General features: G+C 35.4%; 1 protein-coding gene across 8 annotated transcripts in view; it reads right to left on the bottom strand.

The window, feature by feature from the left end:
* Positions 1-13176, bottom strand: part of pdlim5a (PDZ and LIM domain 5a) — a 64416-nt gene that overhangs the window by 41220 nt on the left and 10020 nt on the right. For all 8 annotated transcript variants that reach the window (XM_051894008.1, XM_051894007.1, XM_051894009.1 and 5 more), the window contains exon 3: positions 3304-3455. In XM_051894008.1, coding sequence (XP_051749968.1) covers positions 3304-3455 — 152 coding nt within the window. The remainder of the gene's footprint in view (positions 1-3303; positions 3456-13176) is intronic.

The following is a 13176-nucleotide window of genomic DNA, read 5'->3' as shown; positions in this document are numbered from 1 at the left end:
CCCCCTTGATTAATGAGGTTTGGTACTTCCGGAAACATACTCGATACAAGTACATAAATGTGAAATGCCTAACCAGTGTATTGCAAGTCTGCTGCCACAATGAACATACTAAGCATTTTTGTGTAACCTAATTAACTAATCTAGTTGACTAACAAACCTGGCATTGCATATTATGAATATTGTTGGCTCTCTGACAAATTGCTTTTGCTCCTCTTTTGTAAGTTTCCTTTTGTAGTGGATAAAAGCGCCTACTAACTGCATAAATGTAAATGTACTGTAATTACTCCAGTGGGCAATGTCGGTCCACCAAGATTCTTCTCAAATGAAAACAGTTGACCAGCAAGCAAAAACTGACTAGAAAAAGACAGTTGAGGCTAATGCACATTATAGCTCCCCTATAGGCAACACTGAGAATGCAACACTAATTGCACTGACACATTTCAGAAATGCATGAAATCAAGCTCATGTAGATAGAAGTGTTTGCTTTCACATACTTGCATAGAGCTGTGTGTACAGAAGCTAAACCATGAAGGTCTGCATATCATACTTCATTAAGAATGCACGCACACACACACACACACACACACACACACACACACACTGCTGGTTTCAGGTGGTGCTGATGCTGGTATAGTTCTATTAATATTAAGACCCATTAAAACCAGGAGAAGGTGATCACTTTACCATCACTATATTTCAAACAACACTCTTTTGAACATGGGAGAGATAAAGTCAATTGTCTTGCATATTTAGGTCTACATCTAAGAATTTATTTTAATTTTAAAATGCATATAAAATACGGATTACACAGTTTTAACATAAACTAATAAACCTAATGCATATTTGTCAGTCATACATAAATTTCTGCACTTAAAAAAAACATAGCATAGTTTTTAATTATTTAGTTTTAAATATTAATTATTTGCACTTATTTGCTTTTATGTAAAGAGGACCTATTATGCTTCTTTAAATGAACATCAAAAAGGTCTGCAAAGTTACTGTTTCAGAACTCCATGAAACGCCTCCATTGTAGTCTTGAGTTTTCTTCCGGGAACGAACAAAATAATTCCCGCCCAAGGCATATGCAAAAAAGGGGCGGGGCCTGGTTGAGTTTGTAGTGTGTTGACACTCACAGTTATGGTAAGGGGTGGGACATTTCCCAAACACATTCAAAGCGCTTGACCAATCACAACACACTGGTCCAGCCAACCAATCAGAGCACATTGTGCTTTTTTTGGAAGGTGGAGCTTCATGGAGACAAGAACTAAACAGAGCGTTACTGACAGATTGGGAAGAGAGGAGCTTCAACATTGTTAAATCTGTGAAAAATAATGTGATATTTTGAACATTCAAGCATGAAAACCTGTTCTAGTAGAGCCCAAAAACAAAATCAAGACTTTGTAAAAAGGCATAATATGGCTTCTTTAAATAATCATATTTTCAAAATACATTTATTCAAATAGTTTAGAATCAGCATAAATCTGTTCATTATAAAAACAATTGAATTTATTCAGTAAAAAATAAAATGGTTCAAATATGGCTAGCTGTGCAACAAGTAATATTCAGTTAGTTAAAATGAATGAAATTGAAACAAATTGATGATAAATATCTAAGCCTGGTTATTGTGCATTTAAAACACATTTGGTTTATTAGTACTACTATGAAAATCTTATTTGTTTTTTACCCGTTTCATTCAAGTATGACTGCCAAGTATGCATCACATGTTTATTAGTTTGTTTATGTTAAAACTGTGTAATCCAACTGGATGGAAATTTTATAAGCAATTCAAACACATAAATCTTACATTTAGGCCTGTATCTGATTTTTTCCCATATTCATCATGTCTGACACAGCTCATTTATCTGTCCAACATTGCCAGTCTCTCTCTGTGTTTTTACTTCCACTAGACCAGCCCATGAGCGTTTTTCTGTCACCACTGGACACACTGAGTCTGGCCGTCAGCATGTGTGTGTGTGTGTGTGTGATTCCCAAGGCTTGACAGCGAGACAGAAATTTCCGTTAGTGGACCAAACAGGAAAACAGGAAGCTGGCACACACATGCAAACAAAACACACACTTATTCTGGTCCTAAAACAGAGTCAAAAGTTTGGACAATTGCACTCAACTAGTTCTCTGCATTTACTACAGATTGTGAGTGCTTGAGCTTGTGCAACATGAGTACACTGGGTCTGAGAGATGAGTTAGCATACAGTCCCAACCCGACACAGCTCAAAAACACTGTTATGATGCAAGTCTGATTGTTTTAGCTTTCATAAGGTCTTAAAATGTTTTTTTTTTCCCACACACAAAGCTATCATATGTCTTGGAATATTATAGGGACCACATTTATGTTTATTTTTGTCATGTTTGTAGCTTGACAAGCTCATTTTAAAAATAGTATTTAAAAAAAAGTGCAACAGAAGGCATTATTCCAAAATAAACATTCCGAACAGTAGAATGCTCTATTGTTGTCACATGATCTCATGTTGCATGTTAAATTCAGCGAGTGGCATTCAGGTATCACCTTGAGAGAAAATAAATAAATAAATAAATAATAATAATAATAATAATAATAATAATAATAGTTAGAATTCTTTTTATTCTAAATACAAAAGAATAATAAATAAGATAATAAAATATAATAAATAATAATAAATTAATTACAAATAAATAAATAAACAAATAAATAAATAAACATTCCAAACAGTAGAATTTTTTTTATCTGAGTGGAATTCAGATAAAAAAATAAAAATAAAATAATAAAATTAAAAAAATAAAATACTGATTACATAAAATACATAATAAATAAACATAAATTATTCAATCAAAAATAAATAAATACATAAACTGTATAAAAATGCCACATAATGAATCAAGAAAGAAATTAGGAAAATTGAACAGTTAATTTTGCTTGCCATTCTGAGACACTACAGGCTCTGTTTCAACATTAATGAACTAAAATTAGTTTATATACACTGAAATAACAAAGAAGGCACTTTGGGGAAAAAGAATTATGAAATCTCAGTCTTGTGATTTTGCCCTTGCTCTGATAATGGAAGTTCAAGTTATGTACTGCAGATTTTGGCAAAGGTAGTAGATAGTTTGTATATTCTGTGCATACATATAATTTGAATACTGTGCACATATACAGTACATACTGCAAAAATAAGAGTGAGCGTATGTTATTCGGAACATAGTACTGTCTAGTATTCAAATTTGTATAAAAAGTCTATTTCCTATATCTTTGCGTCCAAAATGTATTTGTCTTTTCCAGTTACCAAAGCAGTGCATGCATATTCTTACTTTTGTAAAGCGAGGTTGAGTTTGTCTGTGCTGGCTTTAATCTTATTCTGAGCCTCAAGGTGGTTCATGCCGTCAGTGCTGATGCCATCGATGGACAGGACCAGATCTCCCACAGCGACTCCTGCTTTAGCAGCCTTTCCTCCATCCGAGAGCTGAAAAGACACACAGCTAATGGTAAAAACAACATAGTGACACATAGAGAAGCCAAACTTCTGACTACATCGTTGTTATGCATGCCGTAGTCCGGACAAACAGACTGCAATTGCCTTCTGTGCTGACAGTAAAACTACACACATCACCTGTTGCTATCTGACTGACATTATCTGCATTATGCATAGTCATATTATTCAATAAATATGCCACAAAAATTGGTTGATTTGGGGTTGCTCTTTCAAATGCACAACCGATCAAAAGTTTCTAAACATTAAGAATTTTTTAATGTTCTTGAAAAAAGTCTCTTATGCTCACCAAGGTTGCATTTATTTGATTAAAAATACAGTAAAACAGATATTTTTATCATTTAAAATAACTGTAATTAATGTTACTTTGACTTAGCATCTCAGTTTTACTTATAGTAAGGCAACCCTGCATTCAATATTTATGGGTTGGCAAGATTTTTTGTATGGTTTTGAAATAAGTCTCTTATGCAGTAAAACAGTAATTTTGTGAAAAATTATGACAATTAAAATACTTGTTTGTCTATTTGAATATATTTCAAAATGTAATTTATTCCTGTGATCTTTACTCCAGTCTTCAGAGTCACATGATCCTTCAGAAATCATTCTAATATGCTGATTTGCTGCTCAAGAAACATTTCTTATTATCAATGTTAGAAACAGTTATGCAGCATAATATTTCTGAGGAAACTGTGACACATTTTTTCAGGATTCTTTGATGAATAGACAGCTCAAAAGAACAGCATTTATTTGAAATAGATGAAACAGACATTATAAAACATCTTTACTGTCACTTTTGATCCATTAAATGCATCCTTGCTGAATAAAGGTATGCATTTCTTTAAAAAAATTCTCACACCAAACTTTTGAACGGTAGTGTACAAATCAGAATTCAATTAAAAGTGACTAAAACAGACATAGGCTGCACTTTTGAACTTGGGTAAAGTTTCACTGTGAAAGCTTTAGGAAACAAAAAGAGAGTATCAGACAGTAAAAGAAGCCACGTAGAGATTTACTTCAAAGACGGCTGAGCTTTCAACAGTAAACAACTCAGCTCTGAAACGGGACAAAAGTTCATGTTTAGTGCAACAAATCCAGTTCAAGTGGTGCGTAAATCACAACGGACGTCCCTGCGAACCTGAGGCCGGTGCGGTCGGGCCAATTCAAACAGAATTAAAGAAAAGACAACTCTGAAACCTCAGCCTGATGCACAAGTCAAGCGTGACATTACAGCAGTGTTGCAAACTCGTGCGACCGTAAACCGCAGTCCGCTTTCAATCTCGAACCACTCAAATGCTCTTCAATTATCACATGACCACCTCTTTAATAAGATTATCTTATATAAACAGAAACCCTGCAGATGGCAGACATATGCTTTCATGTGTGCTCAGCTGCCTTTTATACGAGACACTGTAAATGTTCTCTCATTCATCATTGTTTTGCCACAATCCTGCATGAAAGCGTCGCTCTTTCTAGTGCACTTTTGAAATGCACTCGAGAAAAACATTTATGTGGCGAAAAGACAAGAACCTGGTCGAAAACATGTGTTATAAGAATGCAGCATCGCTGGTTTGAGGCCGCAATAACACAAAAGCCCGCCGCGTTCTTTGATTCCTGTCATAACTTCTGTTTCCACTGGAGAGAGTAAACAGAAATAAAACACAAGGAGCATCTGAGAGCAATTACAGCACAACAGCACCCAAAAAATGGCTAAAGACAACATGGATGCTGTTATTCACGAAACCACAATCTCGGATAAGTAAAGCAAAAGCCAGTTTGGAGGTGGAAACAAATAATTAACTCGCAAACACGTGTTTTTGGGGTTGTTTTTTAGCCATCGTGTGCGATTGTAAAAGCTTCTTGGGTTTTCTCATTAATGCACTTGAGAACATGTGGCGTGTTAGTCTTTGATTTAGTTCGGTTACAGAACAGATGTATGCTGTGCCCTCGAGGACAACAGCGGACACTGTGCACACACACATAAACACCCACAATAAACACATCTGAAAAGTGTACGGAAGAAATTTCAAAGGATAGGAAATGGGACCAATATGAGATCTGATGGAAGATAAAGGAGCAAGTGTGTGTGTGTGTGAATGTGTGTACAAATGTATGTATGTTTAGTGAATGGGGCCAGGTCGGTTTTCATGGTTTTGACTCGTCTGTAGGGCAGGGAGGAAAACTGGTTTGAGTCTAACTGCAGATTTAAAGAGAAAATAATGAATGAAAATTCATGCATTTATCCACTGACCTGCAGAATTTCAAAACAGACAGTTGCAGAAATAAAAGTTATCAAATAAATGTCACAATATGAGCAAGAGTGTCGGCTCCCTCAAAACAATCAGAAATGAGAACTCTGCTCTTAATTGTTGTTTAAATGAATTTGCAATAAATGATTAACATTTCATTTTTGACTTGAAGTGAACTACTATGACATTACCATTCAAAAGTTTGGGGTTTGAAAGATTTTAGTCTCTTTTGTTCACCAAGGTTGTATTTATTAGATCAAAAAAACAGTAAGTACTGTAAAGAACTGAAAAATTATTACAATTTAAAAGAACTATTTTCTATTTTAATATATGTTAAAATGTAATTTATTCCTGTGATCAAAGCTGAATTTTCAGCATCATTACTCCAGTCTTCAGTGTCACATGATCCTTCAGAAATCATTCTAATATGATGATTTGCTGCTCAAGAAACATTTATTATTATTATCAATGTTGAAAACAGTGTGCTGCTTAATATTTTTGTGAAAACCGTGACATTTTTTTCAGGGTTCTTTGATAAATAGAAAGTTCAAAAGAACAGCGTTTATTTGAAAAAGAAATCTTTTATAACATTATAAATGTCTTTGCTGCCATTTTTTAATAAATTTAATGCGTCCTTCCTGAATAAATGTATTAATTTTTTAAAGGAACACTATGTATATTTTTTTTGTGTTTAAAATGAACAAAATTTAAATAATTAGTCAATACATCATCAATCCTTCTTCCAGAATGTGTTTTTGTCTAACCCTGATTCACTATGGCAAGCTTATTATAAGTGTTTATATTTTAGACCTGTCGGAATGGTTTTTGCGGGAAATTGCGTACATACGTCACTTACTGTCTGTGTCTCGTCATATCCATAAATAGAGAAAAGTTGCTTGGCTACTTTGACGGGTGAGGTGCGGGAGTGTCATAGGTTAGTTTGTCACAAAAAGCGAGAAAGGTTGACATGGAGCCGCTAAATCTCCAACCGCCGGGGAATCACCCGTTTAAAAAATGAGAGGGGAGTCTGCTGGCAAAAAGATATGACAGAGCTTGTAATAAAACAAGAATCAACATGCAGTTTTGTTTTTTAACCCCTAGAGGGCCAAAAGTTACAGTGTACCTTTAAAAAAAAATTGTACTGACCCCAAACTTTTAAGTGGTAGCGCAAATGCGGAAGCATTAATGAGCTCATGTGCATGACGTACGAGAACCGACGGTATGGGATTTGACAGCTAATTTCAGCTGTCATTTCAGCTAATAGCAACTGAAACTTACACAGCGCAGTCATACACAGGCTTCATTACATTTGGAATATTTCACATAGGTCACATGAAGGCCCTTCTTGACCATTTTCAGAGCTTCGTCACTGTATGCTTCCAATGCATGGAAAAAAGCTACAAAAAAGTAAGTCATACATCTTTGGAACAACATGTTACTCAGAGAGCCTGTAAGCAAACACGCATTTTGGTGAGTATCATATGTTTTCGCTGGGCCTGAATCTGGTGTTAAATATTTTTACGACTTGTTTATTCATGTGGTGTGACAGTGGTTTAGTAAGTCAAGACGCCACACCAGTAATTAGAGGGCTGCTGGTTTCAGTGATGGTTACTGCACAAGAGCTGTGTAAGTGGATTCAAAGACATTTTCTCAAGAAAAATTTGATACTTAAAGGATTAGTTCACTTCAGAATTCAGAAAAGAAATTAAGGTTTTTGAGGAAAACATTCCAAGATTTTTCTCCATATAGTGGACTTCACTGGGGTTCAATGGGTTGAAGGTCCAAATGTCAGTTTAAATGCAGCTTTAAAGGGCTCTACACGATCCCAGATGAGGAATAAGGGTCTTATCTAGCGAAACAATCAGTCATTTTCTAAAAAAAAAAAAATTATATACATTTTAACCACAAAGGCATTTATATTTTTAATAAAAACAAAGAAAATATTTAAAAAAATTAAATAAAGTGCCTAACAAGTGTTTATAATAAAGTATTCTTTGGGTTGGCAATAGATTTGCTCCTCTCTGATTAATTGCTGCCAACTGTCCGTTGCCCTAATTAGTTGCCCTGTGTCTCACCAGGTTGCAAGTTGATGGCAACATTGCTCAAAAAGTTGCCCCATGTATCATCACCTTAAGTCAAACGCCCTATACAAAAAAAAGGTAAAACATTGTCGGACAATTTTGAAGTTGGAGGAGAAAATAAGATGGAGTTTTTCGCCCTACCGCAGTACTTCCGCCTACGTCACGCGCAACCTTTCCAACATAATGTGTGGCGCATCGCAGAGCGGTGCAAGATGAGCATTTGTGGATAAAAAGTATATAAATTTGTATTTTTTTTAGAAAATGACAGATCGTTTCGCTAGATAAGACACCCCCCGTCTATTAATGCATCATGTTTCCTTCTGGAGCATCAGTGAATGTTTGAACCTTTTTTAATAGTTGTTTGAGTCCTTCAGTTGTCCGCAGTGTGAAAAGACGGATCTCAAAATCATTCAGTCACTGTTGTAAAGGGTTCAAATATGCAAAAAATGCTGGAAAACTGAAGAATCTGCAGGACCTGGAGATTTTTTCTGAAGAACAGAGCTCAGTTTAACTGTTCAGGACAAACAAGGGACTCATGAACAACCGTCACAAAACAAAAAAACAGTCGTAGATCATCCAGGTAACCACACACAGTATTAAGAATCAATGGTTCACATACTTATGAATGGGGTTATTTTAATAAATTCAGCTATTTTTTTGTCTTGTGGATTATATGTAAACATCTTTTATGTAAAATATCTTACTCAGGACAGTACTAAATAAAAAATAACATGCATAATATGCATTTTGTATTATCTCTTTTATTTTGTTAAAATTATTCACATTTTTACAGATTCTGCAAGTGGTTCACATACTTTTTCTTGCAACTGTATGTCAGTGTATTGGATCTGAGAAATGTTTACTTAATGTATTACAATTTAACTAAACCCTTTAGATTTTAGTCGACTAAATCTACTGTAGTAGTAGTAGTAGTAGTAGTAGTAATATTATTACTTTTAGTCGAAAGACTATGACTAAAACTAAATCAAAATTTGCTGTCAAAATTAACACTGCATGGAACACAAAGGAGATGTTTAGTACATCTTCAATACAACGAAAGCATGCTGGTATCAGGATGCTAAGCACCAAAAAGGACATAGAGGTATTATAAAAGATGTTTTCTTCATGAATATATTCAATTTCCTAATCACACAATTCCACATATAAACCTGAAATATAACAGGTGGTGATTTTACACAGCGTAACCGTGTTGTCATACCGCATACAGATGGTCTACCACTCCAGCATCAGTGGTTTTACTGTTTCTGAAGGTGTTGCACGGCTGCTAGGTGAACAGTGAACAGAAGGTCTATTCAACTTCATAAACGTCCCTCAGAGACTCATTGCCCCATGCAGTTAAACTAGATGCGTTCATTAACTTTAATCTAAACACACATAAACTAGCTGTGAATACTCATAAAATGCCTTGTGTGTCTGAGGTATAGCACGAGTGCTGTCGCAATCAATACTCAGAGCAGAACGCAGTCTGTATATAGAGACTGGCCAAAACTGTCAAGAAACGTCATTGCTGAGAAAATGTGTGCAGTAATATTCAGATGAAGTGTCTGAGACAGATACCATTTGCTTCATCACGTTATACTGAACAGATCTACGCAAATAATTAAGCCATGTGTTTGAAAAGTCAGACAGAGAGGCATTTCATTCGGTTCTGGGTCGTAATGAATGGTTGTGTTTGTTTCTGGCAATGAAACAATATAAAAAATGGGTGATTATTCAATTAAGGGCACTTTTCTGTCCCCTAGGAAATTTTTAAAGAGAAAAATAAACACTAAATCACATATTCTAGTTTTAATGGAAATTGTTAAAATAAATTAAAAAAGATGATTTAGTAAATTTTTTTTAAAAATATATTAATTTTTTTGCCAAAAAGATAATACTTTTATTCAGTAAGGATGCATTAAATCAAACAAACTTTATTAACTATATTAAGCTGCACAACTGCTTTCAACATTGATAATAATAAAAAACTGTTTTCTGAGCAGCAAATCAGCATATTAGAATATTATTTCTGAAGGAATATTCAGCATATTATTTCTGAAGGATCATGTGACACTGAAGACTGGAGTAATGATGCTGAAAATTCAGCTTTGATCACAGGAATAAATAAGACATATTCAAATAGAAAAAAGCTATTTTTAATTGTAACAATATTTTAGTTTTAATATTACAAAAGCATTTAAAATTCTTACTGACCACAAACTTTTTAATGGTTTTGATCACAGAATGACCAATCAGAATCAAGTAATTCAAAGCACTGTGTAATCAAATAGCATAAATGGCTGAATGAATGGTTGAGTTTGTTTCCAGCCCATCTCGCGTTCACATGTGGAATCTTACATCTGGTTTCAAGCAGATTTATTGGTGAGACTTGAAGCACAATCTGCTAACTTGTTCAGGAGAAGCGGTACAGCTTGTACTTAATGGCCACGTCATTAATAATTCAGCAAAATGATTTCTGACATCATATCAGGTTTCATGGAAAATAAAGACATCTTCAATAAACTGTAATGTTTTCCCATAACGGCCATTTAAAAGGATACAAAAGATACATGTTCTTTACTGTGTGTATGTTTCTACAAACTTAACTAGTGTATGAATAAAGTGATAATGTGACTACAGTGTATCTATAATACAGAACAGACCTGCTGCCAAAATACACCTACATGGCTACATTCCACCTGGAAAAAGAAAAATAATGAAACAAACAGAAAGAGAGAGTTGCAGAATCAAAAAAGTAAATGGGGACCTATAATGCCCTTTTCACAAGATGTAATATAAGTATTTATTATAGCTTGTCACATTTGCCCCTATTTGGATGTGAGCAAAAACACGCCGTTTTTGTGTGTGTCCTTTTAAATGCAAATGAGCTGCTGCTCCCGGCCCCCTTTCCAGAAGAGGGCGGAGCTTTAACAGCTCACGCGTCGGTTGCTTGACAAAAACAAAGCTGGAGAATCTCACACAGCCAAAATGAGGATTGTCAGTAACAGTGTTCAGCCTTACATTGTTCAAACCGGAGTTGGACACTGATGGAGTCGGACACAACTTTCAAAACTGGACGTTTCTGAATGGTTAGTGGATAAATTTATGTAGTTGCTGTGGAGTTGATTCAACTCATCGACTAGCATGTGCCGTCATGTTAATCTTTTGTGCAAATCCAGCGTTGAATTGACCCTCGTTTGTGAAGCAGTTCGGCGTAAAATGACGGCATGGTAACAACACTCTACTACAACAACTCTTCCTCTTCTCTAAAGCAGCCCAACATGGCTTCACCCCTTTGTTGTGTGTTCTCAGGGGCAGGGTTTATGTAAATTTTAATGAAGAAGGATCTCATTGTAAGAAGGGAAGAAGCTCATTGTAGTCCCTACAATTTTTAATAGTTTTAGTTTTAGTCAACAATAACAACACTGATTTGAATTACAGTTCTAAATGTTTGTTTTTCAGTATAAGTGAACAGTGGATTTTTTTTTAAAATTTGAGCCGGTAAGCAAATTACCTAGCAAACACCCAGTACACCCTAGCAATACCCTAACAACCACCCACAACATCCTAGCCACAGTGTACTGCAAAAAAACATCCTGAACACCTTAGCAACCATGTAGCAATGCCCTGGCAACCACCCACAATATTCTCCTAGCTTCATTGTGTCAGGTTTTACACAGGCAAACACCAATCGCATTTTCTTTAAACCTAGAGAGAGAAAAAAAAAAAGACAAACTGCTGGTACCATGGCATAATGTTAGTGTCAGATGGTACAGAAGTACAAAAAGAAAGAAAAAGAAAGAAACTGACATTGACACAGAACACACACCCAGCTGTGATCCTGTGTACTGACACTAACCAGCATGTAACAGCAGCTCCAAACCACAACCTTATAAAGCTTAGTTTAGACCAGATCCCTGTATTAAATCCCACCATAAACCAGAACGTAGAATATTAAATCTCCGTAAAGCTGGCTGGGGTACAGCGAGGACCAAACCAACTTAATCTCTCTGCCAAACTTCCCACTGCTTTTCACACAAAACAAAAATCACACTCCCACAACCTCAGACCCGTCCGCATCCAAACCCAACACACTCCCCCCAAACGTTTATTTACAGTCTAAACCTGTCACAGAGCCCGTCCTGTCTGAAATCAGCAGACGAGCAAAAACACTTGAAGAAATACTGCAGCTGCAATCTACAAGTTCTCGCCAGAAGAGCTGCAGCTTAATCCTCACGGCTGAAACACTCGACTGCCTGTGGAGAGCCTCTGAGAGAGCAGCTTATTTTATCATCGCATGAACTGGAACATTCTCATTTTATCTTATCATCGACGAAAAGTTTATCACCCACACATATACACTCCTCTGGAGATGATGTCATGAGAACTGAAAGGCAAAACTTGAAGCAGCAGGTCTGTTTTAAGTAGTTAGGCTACAGTCAAGCTACACTAGTGGCTGACAGAAATGACTAAATGGCTCTCTAGAATACTTGATTCTGATTGGTCAATCTTAGCATTCTGCTGTCAAATATAATAGCATAATTATTGCTAAACTGTGTAATATTAGAGCTGTCCTTTTTGTATATACAGTATCTAGTATCAGTCGCTTTCTTTATTCTCACATGATACAATTATTTAAACTCAATACTTCCCCTCCATTATTTATTTGGTAAGTAGTCATGTTATAAGAGGGATAATGGGAATCTGATCACCTTGATGGGATTCATTTTGATAATGACTGCTAACTATACATTATTATTTAGTATTAATCCAAGCAATATATACATATATATATATATATATATATATATATATATACACACACACACACACACACACACACAAATTATGTATTTATATAAAATTATATATTAGGGTTACAGCATCAAACTAACTTTTCATGAAATATGATTTATAAATAAAATTTAAATATTTATTTCACTAAGTTAAATACAAGACACAAAATGCTGCAGAGAGATTTCAGGGAACACTATTGAGTGTAGTGTTGTCAAAAGTACCGGTACTTCGGTACCAAGTCGGTACTGAAATTTTGAAAATGTGACGATACCCGCATTTCTGTAGTACCAGTAGTACCGAGAATCTGGGTATATTCGGTACCCACTGATAGGACTGTGGCAGTATTTACTTGAATATGAAACGAGTGAAGCACAAAGCTTTGTTTATAAAGAAATAATAGGTTAGCAATTAAATGTGACATCGCAGCCATGGAAACATTTTGGTTCATGCCGAATGAGAGAGTTACGTGAGTCCATAAATTTAAGCTTTGTATTCTGTTTTGCGAATCGTGATCTGGTCACCTGATTACCAGAGAATTTAACAATATTCCATTAGTTATTCCACTGAACA

This window comes from Ctenopharyngodon idella, chromosome 5 (assembly GCF_019924925.1).
Source record: "Ctenopharyngodon idella isolate HZGC_01 chromosome 5, HZGC01, whole genome shotgun sequence".
In the NCBI taxonomy this organism is placed as follows: Eukaryota; Metazoa; Chordata; class Actinopteri; order Cypriniformes; family Xenocyprididae; genus Ctenopharyngodon; species Ctenopharyngodon idella.
The sequence above is the reverse complement of the archived record's forward strand: the minus strand, read 5'-3'. Positions and strand labels throughout refer to the sequence as shown.